Source organism: Oncorhynchus mykiss, chromosome 5, assembly GCF_057628025.1.
Source record: "Oncorhynchus mykiss isolate SJ-2025 chromosome 5, ASM5762802v1, whole genome shotgun sequence".
In the NCBI taxonomy this organism is placed as follows: domain Eukaryota; kingdom Metazoa; phylum Chordata; class Actinopteri; order Salmoniformes; family Salmonidae; genus Oncorhynchus; species Oncorhynchus mykiss.
Window position 1 is genome coordinate 25,901,708 of NC_143026.1, and position 22,877 is coordinate 25,924,584.

The 22,877-nt window shown below is 44.3% G+C and overlaps 1 protein-coding gene across 14 annotated transcripts in view; it reads left to right on the plus strand.

The window, feature by feature from the left end:
- The window catches only part of LOC110523494 (histone-lysine N-methyltransferase EHMT1), a 32,390-nt gene extending 13,299 nt beyond the window's left edge, over positions 1-19,091 (plus strand). For 9 of the 14 annotated variants that reach the window (XM_090234297.1, XM_090234303.1, XM_090234305.1 and 6 more), the window contains 24 exons: positions 27-183; positions 411-535; positions 640-804; positions 1,005-1,082; positions 1,297-1,408; positions 1,518-1,625; positions 3,436-3,572; positions 3,759-3,902; positions 4,198-4,433; positions 5,192-5,401; positions 5,653-5,735; positions 5,905-6,011; positions 6,287-6,409; positions 6,664-6,765; positions 7,623-7,727; positions 7,875-8,029; positions 8,203-8,361; positions 8,586-8,730; positions 9,117-9,194; positions 9,274-9,389; positions 9,664-9,750; positions 9,899-9,977; positions 10,208-10,383; positions 17,246-19,091. In XM_090234297.1, coding sequence (XP_090090423.1) covers positions 27-183; positions 411-535; positions 640-804; positions 1,005-1,082; positions 1,297-1,408; positions 1,518-1,625; positions 3,436-3,572; positions 3,759-3,902; positions 4,198-4,433; positions 5,192-5,401; positions 5,653-5,735; positions 5,905-6,011; positions 6,287-6,409; positions 6,664-6,765; positions 7,623-7,727; positions 7,875-8,029; positions 8,203-8,361; positions 8,586-8,730; positions 9,117-9,194; positions 9,274-9,389; positions 9,664-9,750; positions 9,899-9,977; positions 10,208-10,383; positions 17,246-17,423 — 3,165 coding nt within the window. In that variant the 3' untranslated portion in view covers positions 17,424-19,091. The remainder of the gene's footprint in view (positions 1-26; positions 184-410; positions 536-639; positions 805-1,004; positions 1,083-1,296; positions 1,409-1,517; positions 1,626-3,435; positions 3,573-3,758; positions 3,903-4,197; positions 4,434-5,191; positions 5,402-5,652; positions 5,736-5,904; positions 6,012-6,286; positions 6,410-6,663; positions 6,766-7,622; positions 7,728-7,874; positions 8,030-8,202; positions 8,362-8,585; positions 8,731-9,116; positions 9,195-9,273; positions 9,390-9,663; positions 9,751-9,898; positions 9,978-10,207; positions 10,384-17,245) is intronic. The other 5 variants (XM_090234301.1, XM_090234310.1, XM_090234308.1 and 2 more) reach the window with 1 other exon arrangement.
- The last annotated feature ends 3,786 nt before the right edge of the window (positions 19,092-22,877 follow it).

Here is a 22,877-nt window from a genome sequence, read left to right on the forward strand (position 1 = left end):
GCTGTTTGTTTTTTTTATCCCCATAGCTTCTAAACAGGAAATTAACAGAACCAAACGGTGCAGACGAGGAGAGTCAGAATGGACCGGAGGAGGAGAAGTCCCAGCAGACGTCCCCCTCCCAGAACCAGTTACCTCCGAGCCAAAGCGTTGTGCCGGCTGCAGCAACGGCCAAGTCCCAGACAGGTCAGACAGACCGTACTGGGCCCTGGAAGGGGAGGGACAGGGGTATAAGCCAAATAATCATCACAGTCCACACACAACAATGGAAATGCAGTTATATAATGGCAGGACTTACTGCTTACTGAAGGCTATTTACTTGTTTCAAGGCTGCAAAAGCCAGAGGAGTATGAATGAGAGCTTCTGTAAAGAGGTTCATGGCTCCTTGAGCTCAATTGAACGCTCTCTTCCAGCATCGAGGAAGAAGAAACGGAAGATGGGAACATACAGTCTGGTCCCCAGGAAGAAAACGAAAGTGCTGAGGCAGGGGACGGTGCTGCAGGTGTTTAGTCAACTTCAATCAACTCAAAGTGCACAGGTCTCACTTCCGTAGACTATCTTAACTGTTTTAGAATAAATGTATTGTAATTATGAGATTTAGCTATGTGTCATGTTGTAATATTACTCTGCTCCTCCTCGTAGTCTAAAGAGGTATCACACATGAACGGGGAAAGGGTGGAGAACGAGTCGGAGGAGGAGGAAGGGTGGGAGGATGGAGAGGAGTGGGAGGAAGAGGTGGAGCGGGGTGGAGAGGAAGGTGTCCCCACAGCCCTGGAGAAGAGTCAAACATCAGGCCCTGCCCTTCAGGTGGGAACCTATTGACTTCATTATCTTAGTTTGCTTTACCTGGACCCCAGCTGATAACTTTGATAAAATTATGCTCCTTTTACATTCATAGGTATCACAGGTATCGAATCACAAATAATGTAGACCATTAAATCCCCCACCCCCCTTTCCAAATGGCCAAACCTCTTTGACATTGTGTGTTGTGATACTTGTCTGTTCAGGGGGAGCTGGGAGAGGAGCCGGACTCTGAGGAATCAGCTGAGGAGGAAGGTGAAGAAGAGGGGAACGAGTCAGACTTGGTAAGAACACACAATCATTGACAACAATTTAACCTTCTTTGAGTCCGCTGATTAGACCATCATCCAATGGCATGAAGGAGTGTTTTTCTGAACCCAAACATTATCAATGAACAGTCATTTTCTCTGTCTGTTTCACCATCAGAGTGAAGAATATATTGATGGTCATTGGAGAGAATAGAACTTTACATATCTCAATTGATCTGCTTTCACACAGAGCTCGGAATCCAGCGTGAAGAAGAGGTTGAAAAAGAAATCAAAGGGAGACTACTTCTTGCTCCGGCCATCCAGGAAACGGAATAGGAAGCCCAAGACTGAGGGACTCCCTGGTACAGAAACCCATCTTTCTGCCTTATGAGGACTATAATAAAGACTTGGAGATATCTCTTACCCCTGACTTTCTGCTCCCTGTGCTAGCTAACTCTCCTCCCCTTTCAGGCACAGGGCCCCAGGGCCAGGCAGGCCTGAGTAAGGACAACACAGAGGTTCCCCTCCACTCACTCAACCTTAAAGCCAAGGAAATGCTGCTCTCCCCACAGCACACAGGTGAGTGAGGCCTTATAGGAGTTGGTGATGGGGGAGTAAGATAAGTAGTTAGTGGTATAGTTGAGAACTGAACTGCCTGTTGGTAAGAGTTTCTATTTATGTTAAGGGACAAGGCCTCTGTCCTCCCTCACTGGGCCAGATGACTCATCAGAGCAGTGCTGAGCCCCCCCCTGCTGGTGATGTCTGTCATAGAAATACAAAATATGTGACGAGATGGTAGAGTCTAGAACTGTAACATTATTGTAAACTCAGCAAAAAAAGAAACGTCCTCACTGTCAACTGCGTTTATTTTCAGCAATCTTAACATGTGTAAATATTTGTATGAACATAACAATATTCAACAGACATAAACTGAACAAGTTCCACACGTGACAAACAGAAATGGAATAATGTGTCTCTGAACAAAGCGGGGGTCAAAATCAAAAGTAACAGTCACTATCTGGTGTGGCCACCAGCTGCATTAAGCACTGCAGTGCATCTCATCCTCATGGACTGCAGCAGATTTGACAGTTCTTGCTGTGAGATGTTACCCCACTCTTCCACCAAGGCACCTGCAAGTTCCTGGACATTTCTGGGGGGAATGGCCCTAGCCCTCACCATCCGATCCAACAGGTGCCAGACATGCTCAATTGGATTGAGATCCGGGCTCTTCGCTGGCCATGGCAGAACACGGACATTCCTATATTGAAGGAAATCACACAACGAGCAGTATGGCTGGTGGCATTGTCATGCTGGAGGGTCATGTCAGGATGAGCCTGCAGGAAGGGTACCACATGAGGGAGGAGGATGGCTTCCCTATCATGCACAGCCTTGAGATTGCCTGCAATGACAACAAGCTCAGTCCGATGATGCTGTGACACACCGCCCCAGACCATGATGGACCCTCCACCTCCAAATCGATCCCGCTCCAGAGTACAGGCCTCTGTAACGCTCATTCCTTCGACGATAAATGCTAATCCGACCATGGTGAGACAAAACCGTGACTCGTCAGTGAAGAGCACTTTTTTCCAGTCCTGTCTTGTCCAGCGATGGTGGGTTTGTGCCCATAGACGACGTTGTTGATGGTGATGTCTGGTGAGGACCTGCCTTACAGGCCTACAAGCCCTCAGTCCAGCCTCTCTCAGCCTATTGCGGACAGTCTAAGCACTGATGGAGGGAATGAGCATTCCTGGTGTAACTCGGGCAGTTGTTGTTGCCATCCTGTACCTGTGCTATTCGGATGTGCAGGTGTTACACGTGGTCTGCCACTGCGAGGACGATCAGCCGCCCGTCCTGTCTCCCTGTAGTGCTGTCTTAGGCGTCTCACAGTACGGACATAGCAATTTATTGCCCTGGCCACATCTGCAATCCTCATTCCTCCTAGCAGCATGCCAAAGGCACGTTCACGCAGATGAGCAGGGTCCCTGGGCATCTTTCTTTTGGTGTTTTTCAGAGTCAGCAGAAAGCCCTCTTTAGTGTCCTAAGTTTTCATAACTGTGACCTTAATTGCCTACCGTCTGTAAGCTGTTAATGTCTTAACGACCGTTCCACAGGTGCATGTTCATTAATTGTTTATGGTTCATTGAACAAGCATGGGAAACAGCGTTTAAACCCTTTACAATGAAGATCTGTGAAGTTATTTGGATTTTTAGGAATTATCTTTGAAAGACAGGGTCCTGAAAAGGGGACGAGTTTTGCTCTTTACGGTATATTTGTGTCTTTACAAATGAATCTCTATAAACTCTTGGAAAGAGCAGGAAACCTGTGTCTAGGAAGGGTCACATTGACATCTGTTGGATGAGCTGAGCTGAGTTGATGGTCCTCTGTGCAGGAGTTACTGGAGGTGTGGAGGAAGACATGGTGCAGGAGCTACCCCTCTGCAGCTGTCGCATGGAGACACCCAAGAGCCGGGAGATCCTCACACTGGCCGACAGGAAATGCATGGCCACGGAGAGCTTTGACCGACAGGTGAGCCTGACGCTTGGCCTCATCCTATTTTTATACTTATTCCATTCCGTATGTTCACTTACCACATTCTCTCCCTGTATCTTTGGCTGTCTCCTGATTCTCCATTCTTTTCTACACTGGGAAAATGCTGGGAAATTGGGGTGCAGCCTTTGTTTCTCACTCAAATCTCTTTCCTTCTCCCCACAGCTAAGCAGATGTCAGAGTGCGGTTCTAAAGCATGAGATGATGCGTCCTTCAAACTCTGTGCAGCTGCTGGTGCTGTGTGAGGACCACCGGGCCGGCATGGTCAAACACCAGTGCTGCCCCGGCTGTGGCTTCTTCTGCAGGGCTGTAAGTACTGGAACCTCCCTGGGGTGGGAATGGGAAAACACCATCTAATTCTGAGTCAGTAGAAAGTGTCTTGTAGTAAGCCAGTAAAAGCTTTGGTTCTAGTTATAGTGATGGTTCTTGTTAGGGCACCAATATGTTTTCCTGGTCATGTCCTGTGTTTAGGAAAAACCCCTGGCACTATGTAAACCACTGAACTATCAATGGGCTTAATTTTGTGATCAAGTTCCTAAACGTAACAGTTCTGCTGGGATTTTCCAGCTGTAGTCAAACTGACCTAGCTGTGTTTGGGTTGTAGGGGACCTTCATGGAGTGCCAACTGGATGTCAACATCTCCCACCGTTTCCACCGGGCCTGTGCCTCGGTGCTGAAGGGCCAAACCTTCTGTCCACACTGTGGAGAGGAGGCCAGCAAGGCCAAGGAGGTCACCATTGCCAAGGCCGACACCACCTCCACCATGCCTGCCACACATGCTGCACACGGCCCTGCCACCCCCGGGGCTACAGAGGGCAGGGCAGACACCACCACTGGGGGGTAGGTTCACAGCACTGTTTGGAGTAATGGGGGGGGGGGGATCCATTGCAGTCTATAGCATTTTCGTCAATACATATAACTGTCAAAATAAAGGAAACACTTGAGTAAATGAGGGATACATTGTATACTGAAAGCAGGTGCTTTCACACAGGTGTGGTGCCATCATGCTTAGTCATGTATAAAAATGCTGGGCAGGCCATTATTTTGGCTACCATGGCTATGCCCCCATCCACATGGCATGAGTGTTCCTGATTGGTTTGACGAGAATAAAAACGATGTAAACCATATGCCATGGCCGTCTGTCACCAGATCTCAACCCAAATGAACAATTAAGGGAGATTCTAGCACCTGAGACAGCGGTTTCCACCACCTCTAACAAAACACCAAATTCTGGAATTTCTCATGGAAGAATGGTGTTGCATCCCTCCAATAGAGTTCCAGACACTTGTAGAATATATGCCAAGGTCCATTGAAGCTGTTCTGGGTTGTTGTGGCCCAAGAAGGCTTGCATGCTATCAAAATACCCTTACCTCGGCCTCAAACAAGAGTGGCACTTCAATACAGCAGCATTAAATCCACTACGCCCCATGGAGCTATACATCAATAAAACATCTTTGGAGGATGATGTGGAAGTGATATAGTGGTGGAAAGAGGGGGTTTCCTATTACACCTCCCTTTCAGTCTGGGAAGAGCTCACTGGTACTTTGAACCGTATCACTCTTCTGTTGTAGTAGTCAGGCATTCTGTGTGTGTTTCAGTCTATCCTGTGTCTCTGTGGGAGGTGATATAAGTGGCCGAGCAGACAGCTCTCTCTCCATCCCCCCTGGGCACACACTGGACACCTCCTTCCCTGGGGGCTCCAGAACCGGAGTACTGCCTCCTGCGGTGGGGATTGGGATGGGCATAGGAGTGGGCACCACCCCTAAAGAGACCTTGGAGAGCATCCTGCTGGCACTGGACACAGAGAAGTAAGACACTACCAACACTCAGGGTTGAGAGAAGAATGCTGCTCTACTATGCACTTGTTAGGCTAAATTGTTTCAGATTGTTATTAGTATTGTGAAAAGTGCATTGTACAGTACATTCTTTTGACGTTCTTGTGTGCTTTGCTCATGTTTATGCACGTTCAATTATCTATCTGTTTTCTATCAAGATTTTCCTGTTATTGTGAGGGTGTGTGTATTCCTTTGACTGACTTTCTCCATGTGTCGTGCATCAGACCCAAGAAGCTGCGGTTTCACCCCAAGCAGCTGTTCATCTCTGCCAAACAGGGCGAGCTACAGAAGGTCCTTCTCATGCTGGGTGAGGGAGATGCCTTCAGTAAAACCTCAGTGGGCCAGGATGTTTATATTAATCAATCAACAAAAGTCATTATCTGGCCATTCACTCTTTATAACTGGTTCTGTGGCTGGGATTTTGTGATTAAAAAAAAATCTATATATATATATCTTTCTGCATCTCTGTCCACTAGCGGATGGGATGGACCCTAACTTTAAGATGGAGAGCCAGAGCAGACGCACCCCCCTCCATGTAGCAGCTGCGGCAGGCCACCAGGAGATCTGTCACCTGCTGGTTCAGGTGATGGTTGGCTATGATTCCCCCTGGCAGTGGATGAGTGATGGGGGAGACAATGCATTACTTGGACATGCAGAATAGAGCTTTTCAGAATGGGTTCACTGGTATCTGTCGTGTGACTCACCAGCTTATCATGTTGAACATGGATTGACATCTTATAATGGACTCGTGTTAATTTTGATCAGACAATATTTTCACATTTTGACATTGTATAAGGACATGTCCATAGTATTGATGAGTAGATTGATCTAGTTTTGATGTCCCTCCCTACCTACCAGTCTGGTGCTAACCTGGACATCTGTGATGAGGACCAGCGCACACCCCTGATGGAGGCCTGTGAGAACAACCACCTGGAGACAGTCCGCTACCTACTGAGTGCAGGAGCCATCGCCAGCCACAAGGTGGGTCAACCAACCCCCTCTTTCCACCACTATATCACTTCATCATCCTCCAAAGTTGTTTTATTGATGTATAGCTCCATGGGGCGTAGTGGATTTAATGCTGCTGTATGTAGGTGCCGCTCTTGTTTTAGGCCGAGGTAAGGGTATTTTGATAGCATGCAAGCACTGTTGGTTGGTTATTAGATGGTTGCATTGCATTACAGTGCACATCTTATGACAGGAGCAATGTGTGTTGACTTCCCTCTGTTCTCCAGGATGTGGAGGGGTTCACGTGTCTCCACCTAGCTGCTAAGATTGGCCATTACAACATCGTGGAGCATCTCCTCTCCACAGGACTCATAGACATCAACTGTCAGGTGAGTTCTGTCCTTTTCAGTCATAAACCAGTGAAATCCAAGTTTATTTGAGCATAATTGTAATTCTGCACAATCAAGTTTAGTCCCTCAAGAAGGTTATGGCTTAGGATGGCACATGTTGGTTGTACTACTGAAGTCAACCACAACCAAGAATGCTTTCATGTTGATCCAGTTCTATTTTCCTCTGGCCTGTGTGTCATCCTCTCACTAGTGGCCTTTCTGTAGAGGTCTGATTCTCCTCCCGGTGGGTGTGCTGCCCCCATCCACTCGACATGTGTCCCTAATGGTATTCTCTTACTTTGCAGCCGCTGCGGAATTATCAGCTCTTTCCCAGCATGCATTAGTTAGGATTGCAGCTCTCCTGCTGTGTGATAACCTATTTGATTGTGTAAAGCTATACACTGCTGAGTAAGTTGCCTTTGACCTCTATTCTGGCCATCTCTCCAAAACGGTTGTTTCTCTTTGCCTCTAAAAATGTATCTCATATCAATGACGTGTGGCAGGGATGCTTTAGCATTTCAAAAGGAGATATCTTTCGTCCTTTGTATGCCACCATCAAAGGCCCTCTGACGCCATATGCCTGTGGGACTGCACAGTTTAGAACCCCAGTGTGGTATTTGAAGTGATTGACCTTGCTACAGGTATTGCGCGATTATGGCATTCTTTGTCCTTGTGGTGGTAACCCTGCCACCTAAGCTTGGTCTCTGAGCTCTTGAATAGAAATACATCCTCACCCTCTTATAATACAATCTCTTGGAGAAGGTTAGTGAACTTGCTCATCGTTACATCCAGGTCATTTAAACCAATCCTGTACTGTAGGGGCTTATTCTTAAAGCTATGATGTTGCTACTCTCTAGGACGATGGCGGTTGGACGGCCATGATCTGGGCAACGGAGTATAAGCACCTAAACCAGGTGAAGCTGCTTCTCATTAAAGGGGCTGACATCAACATCAGGGACAAGGTCAGTAACCATGTGCAACTGAAGGTCCTCATGACCTCCCCCAAGCCAAATTGTTTCAATGGCTTTGTGTCTGACTTATGTCTATGACTGTTATGGCTTTATTTTGTCTGACTTGTGAATTTGCTGCTGTTTGTTGTCGTTTTGAAGGAGGAGAACATCTGTCTCCACTGGGCTGCGTTCTCTGGCAGTGTGGAGATTGCTGAGCTCCTCCTAGAGGCCAAGTGTGATCTCCACGCTGTCAACATCCATGGAGACTCCCCTCTGCACATCGCCGCGCGGGAGAACAGGCTTGAATGTGTCACGTGAGTAAAGGTTGAGGGGAAATGGCTCTGGTGATTCAGCAATAAGTAATAAAATCGCCATCTACAGCACTGGTATGGATGTAGCCTCCGTTATTATAACCAAGGCTGTAGCCATATCAGGACTATTCCATCTAGTACACTTAAGTGATGTGTTGAAGTCTGTGGTCCCTCAGACTCTTGCTGTCTCGTGGGGTGGATGTCAACTTGAAGAACCGCGAGGGGGAGACCCCGCCGGACTGCTGCAGCCGCAGCTCCAGGGTGTGGCTCACCCTTCAAACAAACAGGAGGATTAGGGAGGCCAGGAGCAGCAAGGGGGAGGAGGTCCTCAACAGGTAGAATCCCTTGTTCTCTCTCATTTTCTCTCACAATAATCTCCTGCATTACGCTCTTAGACATTATTTTTCTCTCGTCGGCCATGCATGGTACCCTTTCTTCTCCTTTTATCTCTCCTTCACTTGTGGCTACCTCCTTTGTTTTGATAATTTGATAGTAATGCATTGATAGTCTAACACTGAGTCCACTGGGACTTGAACCTCCATCTCCCTCCACACTACAGAGACATAGCCCGGGGGTATGAGAGAGTTCCAGTCCCCTGTGTCAACTCGGTGGATAGTGAGCCCTGTCCGGACAACTATAAATACGTGCCAGACAACTGTGTCACCTCCCCCATGAACATAGACAAGAACATCACACACTTACAGGTGGGTAATGTTTCTGGATAGACCATCATATAGTTGATCATGCTTACAGGCTAGCACCGGGGTGGGCAACACACCCATTCAATCTGTCCCGTGGGAGGTTTGGGTAAACAAAGTAAATGGCAAAACAAAAAAAAATCCTGTCTAAAACTAGATTAAGTATGTCGAATTATAAGGAACCTATACTTTTAAATGACAGACTTTTTTTTTTTTTTTTCTGGCCCGCAAATTGCTTTTGACAAACAAATCTGTTTGAAGAAATATTTGCGGCCTACTGCTGAATGGGATTTCAAAAATGTGGTGCTCAAGACAATTTTTACTGCCCACCCCTGGGATAGCATGTCATGAAAGATTAAATGACCATCTCTTTTCATCCCTGCTGTCTACAGTACTGTGTGTGTAAAGACAACTGCTCCTCAAGCAGCTGCATGTGTGGCCAGCTCAGCCTACGCTGTTGGTATGACAAGGTAAGGCCGAGTACTTCACTATTGTTGACAAAGTGATGATCTTGCATGATCGTCATGTCTGTTCCGTGACTGTTCTCAGAATGGTCGTCTGCTCCCCGAGTTCTATCGTGAGGAACCGCCCCTTATCTTCGAGTGTAACCACGCCTGCTCCTGCTGGAGAACCTGCAAGAACCGTGTGGTCCAGAACGGACTGAGGTACCATACCAAGACCTCCTCACATGGCCACGCTGACGGCCAAATTTCCTGTCTATACATGCTACCATATTTATGAAACCAAGCAAACACTTGTCAACCCTATTGATAAGAACATCTAAATCAAAAAAATGTATTTTAATGACAGTCAATCAGCAGTCCTTTATGTGAAAGTTTTCATGGATTTGACTTCCCAAATCCATGTGAGGATGATGTTTGGGAGATGAGTGTGTTGTAAGATCAATACATCAATGCTGAAAAAGTTTGTTTTTCTCAGGGTCCGGCTCCAGCTGTTCCGGACCAGTCGGATGGGCTGGGGGGTCCGGACACTGCAGGAAATTCCTCAGGGGACCTTTGTGTGCGAGTGAGTCCCAGACGTACCCCTTTCACAATGCATAGTTCAGCTTTATTTTGCTGCAAGTTCTTAATGATTTCCCATGCAATGTCATCTGTGTGGTGCTGCATTGATATTTGTGGTGTTGGTGGGTCCGGGCCCCACTTCTTGTCCACAGGTACGTGGGGGAGATCATCTCTGATGCAGAGGCAGATGTCAGGGAAAACGACTCCTACCTGTTCAACCTGGATAGCAAGGTAGGGATTGTGCTACTAGGACAAATCCTAAATGTAACTCGTTATCTCAACTCAATCTGTTACCCAGTGATCAAAAATTAATTATATTCCTGTCGCTTGAGGCCTATCCTTGTGGGGATTCTAAAACACTCTATTCTTCTGATAATTGTCTTTGTTATTCTCTTTATCTCTACCACAGCAGATCCTGCTTTATTCATTATCATCCATTTATGGGTATTCTTTGGTTGCAGGTGGGTGACGTGTACTGCATAGATGCCCGTTTCTATGGCAACATCAGCCGGTTCATCAACCACATGTGCGAGCCGAACCTATTCTCCTGCCGGGTGTTCACGGCACACCAGGACCTGCGCTTCCCCCATATCGCCTTCTTCGCCTGCGAGACCATCAAGGCTGGGGAAGAGCTAGGGTAAGGGTCATGTACAATGCATTCGGAAAGTATTCAGACCCCTGGACTTTTTCCATATTTTGTTACATTTTACAGCCTTATTCTAAAATGGATTAAATTGTTTTTTTCCCCCTCATCAATCTACACACCATACCCAATAATAACAAAGCAAAAACAGTTTTTTAGAAATGTTTGCAAATATATTCCAAATAAAAAACATCACATTTACATAAGTATTCAGACACTTTACTTTACTGTACTTTGGGAGCGATTACAGCCTTGGGTCTTCTTGGGTATTACGCTACAAGCTTGGCACATCTGTATTTGGGTAGTTTCTCCCATTCTTCTCTGCATATCCCCTCAAGCTCTGTCAGGTTGGATGGGGAGTGTCTCTGCACAGCTATTTTCAGGTCTCTCCAGAGATGTTCAAGTCTGGCCTCTGGCTTGGCTAGTCAGGGATATTCAGAGACTTGTCCCAAAGCCACTCCTACATCAAATCAAATCAAATCAAATTTTATTTGTCACATGCAGATGTTAATGCGAGTGTAGCGAAATGCTTGTGCTTCTAGTTCCGACAATGCAGTAATAACCAACAAGTAATCTAACTAACAATTCCAAAACTACTGTCTTGTACACAGTGTGAGGGGATAAAGAATATGTACATAAGGATATATGAATGAGTGATGGTACAGAGCAGCATAGGCAGATCAGTAGATGGTATCGAGTACAGTATATACATATGAGATGAGTATGTAAACAAAGTGGCATAGTTAAAGTGGCTAGTGATACATGTATTACATAAGGATACAGTCGATGATATAGAGTACAGTATATACGTATGCATATGAGATGAATAATGTAGGGTAAGTAACATTATATAAGGTAGCATTGTTTAAAGTGGCTAGTGATATATTTACATAATTTCCCATCAATTCCCATTATTAAAGTGGCTGGAGTTGAGTCAGTGTCAGTGTGTTGGCAGCAGCCACTCAATGTTAGTGGTGGCTGTTTAACAGTCTGGTAGCCTTGAGATAGAAGCTGTTTTTCAGTCTCTCGGTCCCAGCTTTGATACACCTGTACTGACCTCGCCTTCTGGATGATAGCGGGGTGAACAGGCAGTGGCTCGGGTGGTTGATGTCCTTGATGATCTTTATGGCCTTCCTGTGACATCGGGTGGTGTAGGTGTCCTGGAGGGCAGGTAGTTTGCCCCCGGTGATGCGTTGTGCAGACCTCACTACCCTCTGGAGAGCCTTACGGTTGAGGGCGGAGCAGTTGCCGTACCAGGCGGTGATACAGCCCGCCAGGATGCTCTCGATTGTGCATCTGTAGAAGTTTGTGAGTGCTTTTGGTGACAAGCCGAATTTCTTCAGCCTCCTGAGGTTGAAGAGGCGCTGCTGCGCCTTCTTCACAATGCTGTCTGTGTGAGTGGACCAATTCAGTTTGTCTGTGATGTGTATGCCGAGGAACTTAAAACTTGCTACCCTCTCCACTACTGTTCCATCGATGTGGATAGGGGGGTGTTCCCTCTGCTGTTTCCTGAAGTCCACAATCATCTCCTTAGTTTTGTTGACGTTGAGTGTGAGGTTATTTTCCTGACACCACACTCCGAGGGCCCTCACCTCCTCCCTGTAGGCCGTCTCGTCGTTGTTGGTAATCAAGCCTACCACTGTTGTGTCGTCCGCAAACTTGATGATTGAGTTGGAGGCGTGCGTGGCCACGCAGTCGTGGGTGAACAGGGAGTACAGGAGAGGGCTCAGAACGCACCCTTGTGGGGCCCCAGTGTTGAGGATCAGCGGGGAGGAGATGTTGTTGCCTACCCTCACCACCTGGGGGCGGCCCGTCAGGAAGTCCAGTACCCAGTTGCACAGGGCGGGGTCGAGACCCAGGGTCTCGAGCTTGATGACGAGCTTGGAGGGTACTATGGTGTTGAATGCCGAGCTGTAGTCGATGAACAGCATTCTCACATAGGTATTCCTCTTGTCCGGATGGGTTAGGGCAGTGTGCAGTGTGGTTGAGATTGCATCGTCTGTGGACCTATTTGGGCGGTAAGCAAATTGGAGTGGGTCTAGGGTGTCAGGTAGGGTGGAGGTGATATGGTCCTTGACTAGTCTCTCAAAGCACTTCATGATGACGGAAGTGAGTGCTACGGGGCGGTAGTCGTTTAGTTCAGTTACCTTAGCTTTCTTGGGAACAGGAACAATGGTGGCCCTCTTGAAGCATGTGGGAACAGCAGACTGGTATAGGGATTGATTGAATATGTCCGTAAACACACCGGCCAGCTGGTCTGCGCATGCTCTGAGGGCGCGGCTGGGGATGCCGTCTGGGCCTGCAGCCTTGCGAGGGTTAACACGTTTAAATGTCTTACTCACCTCGGCTGCAGTGAAGGAGAGACCGCAAGTTTTCGTTGCAGGCCGTGTCAGTGGCACTGTATTGTTCTCAAAGCGGGCAAAAAAGTTATTTAGTCTGCCTGGGAGCAGGACATCCTGGTCCGTGACTGGGCTGGATTTCTTCCTGTAGTCCGTGATTGACTGTAGACCCTGCCACATGCCTCTTGTGTCTGAGCCGTTGAATTGAGATTCTACTTTGTCTCTGTACTGACGCTTAGCTTGTTTGATAGCCTTGCGGAGGGAATAGCTGCACTGTTTGTATTCGGTCATGTTACCAGACACCTTGCCCTGATTAAAAGCAGTGGTTCGCGCTTTCAGTTTCACGCGAATGCTGCCATCAATCCACGGTTTCTGGTTAGGGAATGTTTTAATCGTTGCTATGGGAACGACATCTTCAACGCACGTTCTAATGAACTCACACACCGAATCAGCGTATTCGTCAATGTTGTTGTCTGACGCAATACGAAACATGTCCCAGTCCACGTGATGGAAGCAGTCTTGGAGTGTGGAGTCAGCTTGGTCGGACCAGCGTTGGACAGACCTCAGCGTGGGAGCCTCTTGTTTTAGTTTCTGTCTGTAGGCAGGGATCAACAAAATGGAGTCGTGGTCAGCTTTTCCGAAAGGGGGCCTTATATGCGTCGCGGAAGTTAGAGTAACAATGATCCAAGGTCTTTCCACCCCTGGTTGCGCAATCGATATGCTGATAAAATTTGGGGAGTCTTGTTTTCAGATTAGCCTTGTTAAAATCCCCAGCTACAATGAATGCAGCCTCCGGATAAATGGTTTCCAGTTTGCAAAGAGTCAAATAAAGTTCATTCCGAGCCAACGATGTGTCTGCTTGGGGGGGAATATATACGGCTGTGATTATAATCGAAGAGAATTCCCTTGGTAGATAATGCGGTCTACATTTGATTGTGAGGAATTCTAAATCAGGTGAACAGAAGGATTTGAGTTCCTGTATGTTTCTTTCATCACACCATGTCACGTTAGTCATAAGGCATACACCCCCGCCCCTATTTTTACCAGAAATATGTTTTTTTCAGTCTGCGCAATGCGTGGAGAAACCTGTTGGCTGCACCGCTTCGGATAGCGTCTCTCCAGTAAGCCACGTTTCCGTGAAGCAAAGAACGTTACAGTCTCTGATGTCCCTCTGGAATGCTACCCTTGCTCGGATTTCATCAACCTTGTTGTCAAGAGACTGGACATTGGCAAGAAGAATGCTAGGGAATGGTGCACGGTGTGCCCGTCTCCGGAGTCTGACCAGAAGACCGCCTCGTTTCCCTCTTTTTCGGAGTTGTTTTTTTGGGTCGCTGCATGGGATCCACTCCGTTGTCCTGTTTGTAAGGCAGAACACAGGATCCGCGTCGTGAAAAACATATTCTTGGTCGTACTGATGGTGAGTTGACGCTGATCTTATATTCAGTAGTTCTTCTCGACTGTATGTAATGAAACCTAAGATGACCTGGGGTACTAATGTAAGAAATAACACGTAAAAAAACAAAAAACTGCATAGTTTCCTAGGAACGCGAAGCGAGGCGGCCATCTCTGTCGGCGCCGGAAGTTACGTGGTCTTGGCTGTGTGCTCAGGGTCGTTGTCCTGTTGGAAGGTGAACCTTCACCCCCAGTCTGAGGTTCTGAGCGCTCTGGAGCAGGTTTTCATCAAGGATCTCTCTGTGCTTTGCTCCGTTAATTTTTCCCTCGATCCTGACTAGTCTCCCCGTCCCTGCCACTGAAAAACATCCCCACAGTATGATGCTACTGCACCCATGCTTCACCATAGGGATGGTCACAGGTTTCCTCCAGACCTGACGATTGGTATTCAGGCCAAAGAGTTCAATCTTGGTTTCATCAGACCAGAGAATTTGTTTCTCATGGTCTGAGAGTCCTTTAGGTGCCTTTTGGCAAACTCCAACCGGGCTGACATGTGCCTATTGTTTTTTGTTGTTGTAACCTTTTATTTAACTAGGCAAGTCAATTAAGAACAAATTATTATTTACAATGACAGCCTACCCCGGCCAAACCCAACCCTGATGATGCTGGGCCAATTGTGTGCCGCTCTATGGGACTCCCAATCACGGCCGGTTGTGATACAGCATGGAATCGAACCAGGGTCTGTAGTGACGCCACTCGGGAGCTTTTTACTGAGGAGTGGCTTCCGTCTGGGCACTCTACCATAAAGGTTTGATTGGTGGATTGCTGCAGAGATGGTTGTCCTTCTGGAAGGTTCTCCCATGTCCACAGAGGAGCTCTGGCAGTGACCATCGAGTTCTTGGTCACCTCCCTGACCACGGCCCTTCTGCCCTGATTGCTCAGTTTGGCCGGGTTCAAAACTTATTCCATTTAAGAATGATGGAGGCCACTGTGTTCTTGGGGACTTTCAATGCTGCAGAAATGTTTTGGTATCGTTCCCCAGATCTGTGCCTCGACACAATCTTGTCTCGAAGCTCTATGGACAATTCCTTCAACCTTGTGGCTTGGTTTTTGTTCTGACATGCACTGTCAACTGTGGGACTTTATATTAGACAAGTGTGGGCCCTTTCCAAATCATGTTCAATCAATTGGATTTTCCACAGGTGGACTCCAAGTTGTAGAAATATCTCAAGGATGATCAATAGAAATGATCAGGATGCACCTGAGCTCAATTTTGAGTCTCATAGCAAAGGGTCTGAACACTTATGTAAATATGGTATTTAATCAATTTGAGTAAGGCTGTAACATAACAAAATGTGGAAAAAGGAAGGAGTATTCCCATCCTTTCACTTTTCCAACGTTTTGTTGTTACAGCCTGAATTTAAATGTATTAAATAGAGATTTTGTGTCACTGGCCTACACACAATACCCCATAATGTCAAAGTGGATTTATGTTTTTTGAAATTTGTACAAATTCATAAATGAAAGGCTGAAATCTCTTGAGTCAAGTATTCAACCCCTTTGTTATGACAAGCCTAAGTAAGCACATTTTTACTCCTGAACAGAGGTGCCCAATGTAAACTGCCTATTACTTAGGCCCAGAAGCTAGGATATGCATATAATATTGGATAGAAAACACTCTAAAGTTTCCAAAACTGTTCAAATAATGTCTGAGTATAACAAAACTGATATAGCAGGTAAAAACCCGAGGAGAATCCATCCGGGAATTTGAGGTCACCACTCATTATAATGGCTGTCTATGGGAATATGAATATAATACCTCCCAGATTGCAGTTCCTAGGACTTCCAGTAGATGTCAACAGTCTTTAGAAAGAGTTTCAGGCTTGTTTTTTTTTAAATGAGCTGGAATTTGTAGTTTTTCTAAGTGGCTCCCATTTTGGCTGTAGTGTTGTGGTGCGCGTCAGTGAGGGCGTGCACTTCATTATTTATTTCCGGTAATGAACATACTATTCTGTCTTAAATGTTATCATTTATTTACATATTAGGGTACCTGAGGATTGATTAGAAACGTTGCTTGACTTGTTTGGATGAAGTTCATTAGTAACTTTCGGGATTCATTTATATACATTTTGAACAAGGGAAACTGGTAGATTACTGAGTCAAGCGCGCCAACTAAACTGACTTTTATGGGATATACAAAAGGATAATTTGTTATGTAGCTGGGACCCTTGTGATTGCAACCAGAGGAAGATCTTCAAAGGTAAGTGATTTATTTTATCGCTATGCCTCTGCTTGGTTGGAAAATGTATGTAATGCTTTTGTGTGCATGGTGCTTTCTTCAGATAATCACATGGTGTGCTTTTGCCGTAAAGCCTTTTTTGAAATCTGACAGAGTGGCTGGATTAACAAGAAATTAAGCTTTTAAACAATGTAAGACACTTTTGCGCTCTGCAATTTCAACCGGATGTTGTCGAGGTGGGGTGCTAGCGGCACGTCTATCCCAAAGAGGTTTTTAACCTGGTAGTAATTCAACAATCTCATCTCTGTACCCCACATATAGATAATTGTATAAGGTCCCTCAGTTGATCAGTGAATTTCAAACACAGTTTAAACCACAAAGACCAGGGAGGTTTTCCAATGCCTCGCAAAGAAGGGTACTGTGAATATCCCTGTGAGCATGGTCAAGTTATTCATTACACTTTGGATGGTGTAGCAATACACCCAGTCACTCCAAAGATACAGGCGTCTTTCCTAACTCAGTTGCCCGGAGAGGAAGGTAACCTCAGCAATTTCACCATGAGGCCAATAGTGACTTTAAAACAGTTAGGGTTTAATGGGTGTGAAAGGATTTGTTTTTTTGAAGTTTTCCATTTTGTCATTAGAGTATTTTGTGTATATCGTTGACAAAACATGACAATTAAATCCATTTTAATCCCACCTTGTGAATACTTTCTGAAGGCACTTTAATATGTTTTACTTGGCACACGGTCAAGTTATTACCCTGTAAGCATATTAAAGTTTAATTCTGTTTTTTGTTTTTTTTTGGCCTTTAATAATTTTGTTCCCCCTAAAATCAAGATTAGGTTGCTTGATTTAAGATTTCTCTCCAACCCCTCATCTCTCAGGTTTGACTACGGTGACAATTTCTGGGAAATTAAGGGACAGCACTTTAGCTGTGAGTGCGGCTCTCCCAAGTGCAAGCACTCGGCAGCGACCATCGCCCTGCGCCAGGCAGACAGCTCACCCCTGGACCAGCAGTCCAGCGCCCTCCCTGACACCAGCTCCTCCACCACCCCTTTCTGAGCCCCCTCTCCCACCACCACAAAAAGGACTTCCAGACCAGTGGAGATATGTCTCCATTCCCCCAAACAGCAACCTCCACCCCTAGGCCGTACGTCCCCAGACGCCCCACCTCAATCCCCAGTTTAATCATCACCTTCAGGCCTGTGGAGCCCATCACTGAGACCTAAAATCAACCCCACAGAAAACCCACCTGCTTCATGTTTCAACCAGCTCTAACATCACCTCCTTACCAGCACAAACTCTGAACTTCTGCTAAAACTCACCCTCAGAGCAGGACATATTGGACAGGAAGCCAGTCTGTTTGTTGACATGTGTCCGAAGGCACTATGAACAACTTTCATGAGAAGAAAAAAACACTACTATGAGCCTGGCTCTTGTTTTGTTTCCCATTGTCATTCTCAAACCGGCTTTGCTCTGTTCTGGGTAATAGTGTTTCCTGGCCCTTGGTCTGAATTAAGTTTGTACTAAGCAACAATGTATATCTATCCATGAAAAATATTTCCACTGTGCGAAAGGCATTTGTAGCATAGGAGTGCCCTTACCCTCTCACATGATACCACAGAAATGAGAAATGTTCATGCACAATTTGAGACGTTTGATGTATTTACCTCATGCTATAGTTTGATTGCAAAGGGGACAGAGGACTTAGGTCACAATCATGTATGTTTCTACTGGATTTCTTCTCTTGAGCATTTCTACAGGAAAATAATTGTCAGTGCTACATATCAATTATGAAAACAAAAAATAATTTTGAATTAACTTTATATTCAAATCTAATTTGAAATCTAATGTTATATTCTGTTACATTTAGTCAAGTGTATTGTATGCAGAATCAGGTTATGGAAAGACCTTTTGATAATGATCATGAGTACAACATTTGAAGTCGATGAGAATACTAACCAATCATCTCACTGTTCTGTTTCGATGGGCGAAGTAAAGTTGACACTGACCAGTAAAGGCAGGTGCAATCTGTTTTGACCACAAACGAGTGGCAGATTCTGTCAGTTCTGGCATGAATTTCTCTTCAACACAATGGTCCTTTTCTATTAAATACTTTTCTTCTGGAAGCGGTATGTGCGTATGTGAAAGGTGGTGTGACATCAAATTGCCCAACTGTAAGGGTGTCAAGATTGCAAAAGGGTTGAGGTGGGAGTTGACTAAGCTGTACAGTTATGTACTATACTGTACCTACAAAATTAAAGCGGGTGGCTTTTTATTTTTTATCTGCAGGATTTTTAAGCATGTTTAAGGCTGACACCTTGAATATTAAGTTTTAAATACATTTTACACAATTCTGGAGGGACTGCATTGGGGTTGACTGTTAATGGGGTGAGATGCAAGCAAATTCTGCTGCCAATGTTTTCTTTTCCTTTTGTTGATTTTGCAAATTATTTTTCTTTTTACATTTAACTTCAGTTTTGTATCTGTAGTTACTGTAGTTTAGCCTGTATCAATTTTGTTACACCATTTCATGTTGATGGAAACCTACACATTATTCCTATGTATTTAATGTGGTTAGTACAGTAGTGACTCTTGTGCACATTTTCAAAGGTATGAATATAAAAAGGTTATACAAAATGATTTACTTTCTGTTACATATTTCTGGACCGTGAAACATCCATCTAATTGGTTGTATCTTTCTTTTTCAATAAATTTACTACTAATGGATATGGCTGCCAGGTTTTATTAAGAGCATTATGAGTGCGGTGGGCCACACCAGACAGGTTCCGGGGGATGAGGATTTTTGGAAGAGAAGATTTAAGAGGAAGCCTGAGAAACACCTGGAGACAGAAGCTTGAGGCAGATGGTGCCTTCGGAAAGTATATGACCTTTTTCCACATTTTGTTGTTAGTCTTTAATACATTTTAAATTCATTTAGATTTTTTTTTGTCACTGGCCTACACCCAATATCCTGTGTCAGTGGAATTATGTTTTTAGAAATGTTTACAGATGAATTAAAACTGAAAAGACGAAATATCTTGTCAAGTATTCAACCACTTTGTTATTGCAAGCATAAAAATGCTCAGTTGCTTGTGAAGACAAACACCATTTGTAAATACAACATATTTATTTTCCCTTTTGTGCTTTAACTATTTGCATGTCATTACAACACTGTATGGCATTTGAAATGTCTTTACTCACAAAGTTCCAAAATAATGTTTACTGTTTATTTCACCGTTTATCTGCGTCACTTGTTTAGGCAACGTTAACATATTTTTCCCATGCCAATAAAGCCCTCAATGATTTGAAATTGAATTGAGAAGCCCAACTCGGCGGAAAATCTGTGTCCAGCAGGTGGCGTTTTTTCCCACCAAGCAATTACTTTTTATATGGAGGTCAATTAGTGTCGAATTTGGCTTATTTCCTAGGTGAGGTTTATTTGATCGAATAGAAGGGACGTAATGCTTGAGTTGTTTGTGTACTGGTAAGTAGGACACGTGACATCCCGGAAACTATTAGCGAAACACTATCGGATTTGCCTCGAGATGGCTATGCATATTCATGGTATTTTGTTTATATATTTATTTTATTTCATGAGGTATGAGGCTAGTAGCACAGCATCTTCTCTCCACAGTATACAGCCGGTTGATGTCAACAACCCTCATCAAAGGCGGGAGCAAGACAACCCGCGTGCCGTTATGTGGACAACGACTCCCATTGTTTGGGCAGATGTACAGTGTATTGTCAGTATATCCATAATCTTTGGATCAGTGTAGATCCGCAAGGGGGGGGGGGGGGGTGATGGTTTGGAGATGACAGCCTAATACAGACAGAAGCATATTTGTTCTACGAAATATACTATATTCCCAAAGAAATGTATTCTCCAATATTTTATTTTCTGTTAGGATGTGTGCGCTGAACTGGCATGCATGATTGTTGATGACATTCCAATGTTCAGATGAAGGGAATTAAGGTCTTTAATGCGCACCACAGCAGCGCTCAACTCAGATAGTGGTGTGTAGCCTACTTTAGCTGTTATTAAAACAAGTTATCAGACAATGCACTATTATTAATGCAATCGTGGGAAAAGCAGTTTCGGCAAATGTATTTTGAAAGTAGTTTTTGCCCTTGTTTAAAAAAAGAGGGCGGCCCCAGTTTTGCATTCATACCACGTTTAATATTCTACTGCTTCAATTGCACGTGTGGCATTGTTTTCACAAATGCAGTTTTGCAACCGGAGCTTCAAGCATGGTTTAGGCGCAGGTACTAAACAGAGCTCTTAAAAGGTGCAATATTGTCTTAAAAGGACAATGACACACCTTGTAATTACTTTTTTCCTTCGAATTAATAATTGTTTATTCATATTTATAAAATAATAATAATTAACAATAACAATCAGGGTGTTGTGTCCAATTTTCCTGGGGAGGACCCCGGACCCCCTAATCAAGGGTACTGGAATTGGCAAACTTGCTGTTTAATACTTGTAAAAAAGTATCCTCTTTCACCTAAAAGCATGATGGTCATGACTTAAAGTGGTTAGAGCGTTGGACTCGTAACCGGAAGTTGCAAGTTCAAACCCCCGAGCTGACAAGGTACAAATCTGTCGTTCTGCCCCTGAACAGGCAGTTAACCCACTGTTCCTAGGCCGTCATTGAAAATAATAATTTGATCTTAACTGACTTGCCTAGTTAAATAAAGGTAAAATTAAAAAAATGAAAGGGGAGGTTAATTTAGCCCTAGACAATCGGTCTGAGAACAATTATAAATTTCAGTCATGGGATTTTTTTTTCTTTAACCCCAGCATAGATGGGTAAAAATAGAGAAAGGCAGACATTGAATATCCCTTTGAGCATGGTGAAGTTATTCATTACACTTTATATTGTGTATATGTAATGAATAGACTGTCTCTACAAAGATACAGACGTCCTTCCTATCCTTTGAGCATGGTGAAGTTATAAATTACACCTTGGATGGTGTATCAATACACCCAGTCATGAGAAAAATACAGGTGTACTTCCTAACTCAGTTGACTTTAAATTGTTAGAGTTTAACTGCTGTGACAGGAGAAAACGGAGGATGGATAAACAACATTGTAGTTACTCCACAATGCTAACCTAATTTCAGAGTGAAAAGAAGGAAGCCTGTACAGAATAAAAATATTCCAAAACATGCATCCTAAAACTGCAAAGAAAATGCCAAAGAAATTAACTTCATGTCCTGAATACAAAGTGTTGTGTTTGGAGCAAATCCAACACAACACATCACTGAGTATCACTTCATATTTTCAAACATGGTGGTGGCTGCAACATGTTATGGGTATGCTTGTCATCTGCAAGGACTAAGGTGTTTTTTTTACTATAAAAATAAACAGAATATAGCTAAGCACAGGCAAAATCCTTAAGGAAAATCTGGTTCAGTCTGCTTACCCACAGACACTGGGAGACAAATTCACCTTTCAGCAGGGCCAGGACAATAACCTGAAACACAAGGCCAAATATACACTGTAGGGGCTTACCAAGAAGACATTGAATGTTCCAAAGTGGCCTAGTTACAGTTGCTGTCGAGCAATGACAACAACCAATTTGACAGAGCTTGAAGAAAAAAAAAAAGGTTGTGTAAAGCTCTTAGAGACTCACAGCTGTAATCGCTGCCAACGGGGATTCTAGTATTGACTCAGGGCTAAAATATTTTTTTGTAAATAAGATATTTATGTATTTCATTTTCAATAAATTTGCTAAAATTTCTAGAAACATGTTTTCACTTTGTAGGTATTGTAGGTATAGGTATTGTGTGTCCATTTTGAATACAGGCTATAACACAACAAAATGTGGAATAAGTGAAGGGGTATGAGTACTTTCTGAAGGCATCGTGGCATCTGTGGCCTTTTCTGTAGTCTACATTTAATTTATGACATTGTCACAGGCACGTTTTACAGCATGCGTGTCTCGGATGAAATAGCCTAAATGGCACTATCAAAAAAAAAAAATGGCTTCGATGTGAATATGAATTAACATGTTAACAAACACACGATATCAAAGTAAAATGGACAATAGCCTATGCACTGAATGCTGTCTGGGAGTTTCACTCAGTGGGATAAATTTGTATGATAATTTGCGATTTAAAGTGTTTAAAGTGTTGCTATTCCTCAATTTCTGACCTGATCATGGCAAAGCAGAAAATAAGAACTGCATTATCCAAGATAACGCAACTCCTGATAAACGTTGGTAGGTAGGCTTATAGGAGTCATAGGCGGCACAACGCGTGAGATTCATGTTTGGGGAAGCTAAAATAATGTGTCCTACCATTTCTACCAATCTGCTTCAATTATGATTTTCGTATTCGCATTATCGTGGAACAGTTTAATTTCAATAATAACGTTTCCGTTTCTCAACATCATTGTCACGTGGTTAATAATAAAAATCTGAATTAAAATGGTAAAAATCTCAAAGTTAACATTCAGCTAATGCGAGAGTAGTCCTACCAGCCTCTGCCATTATTGACACATTAATAGGC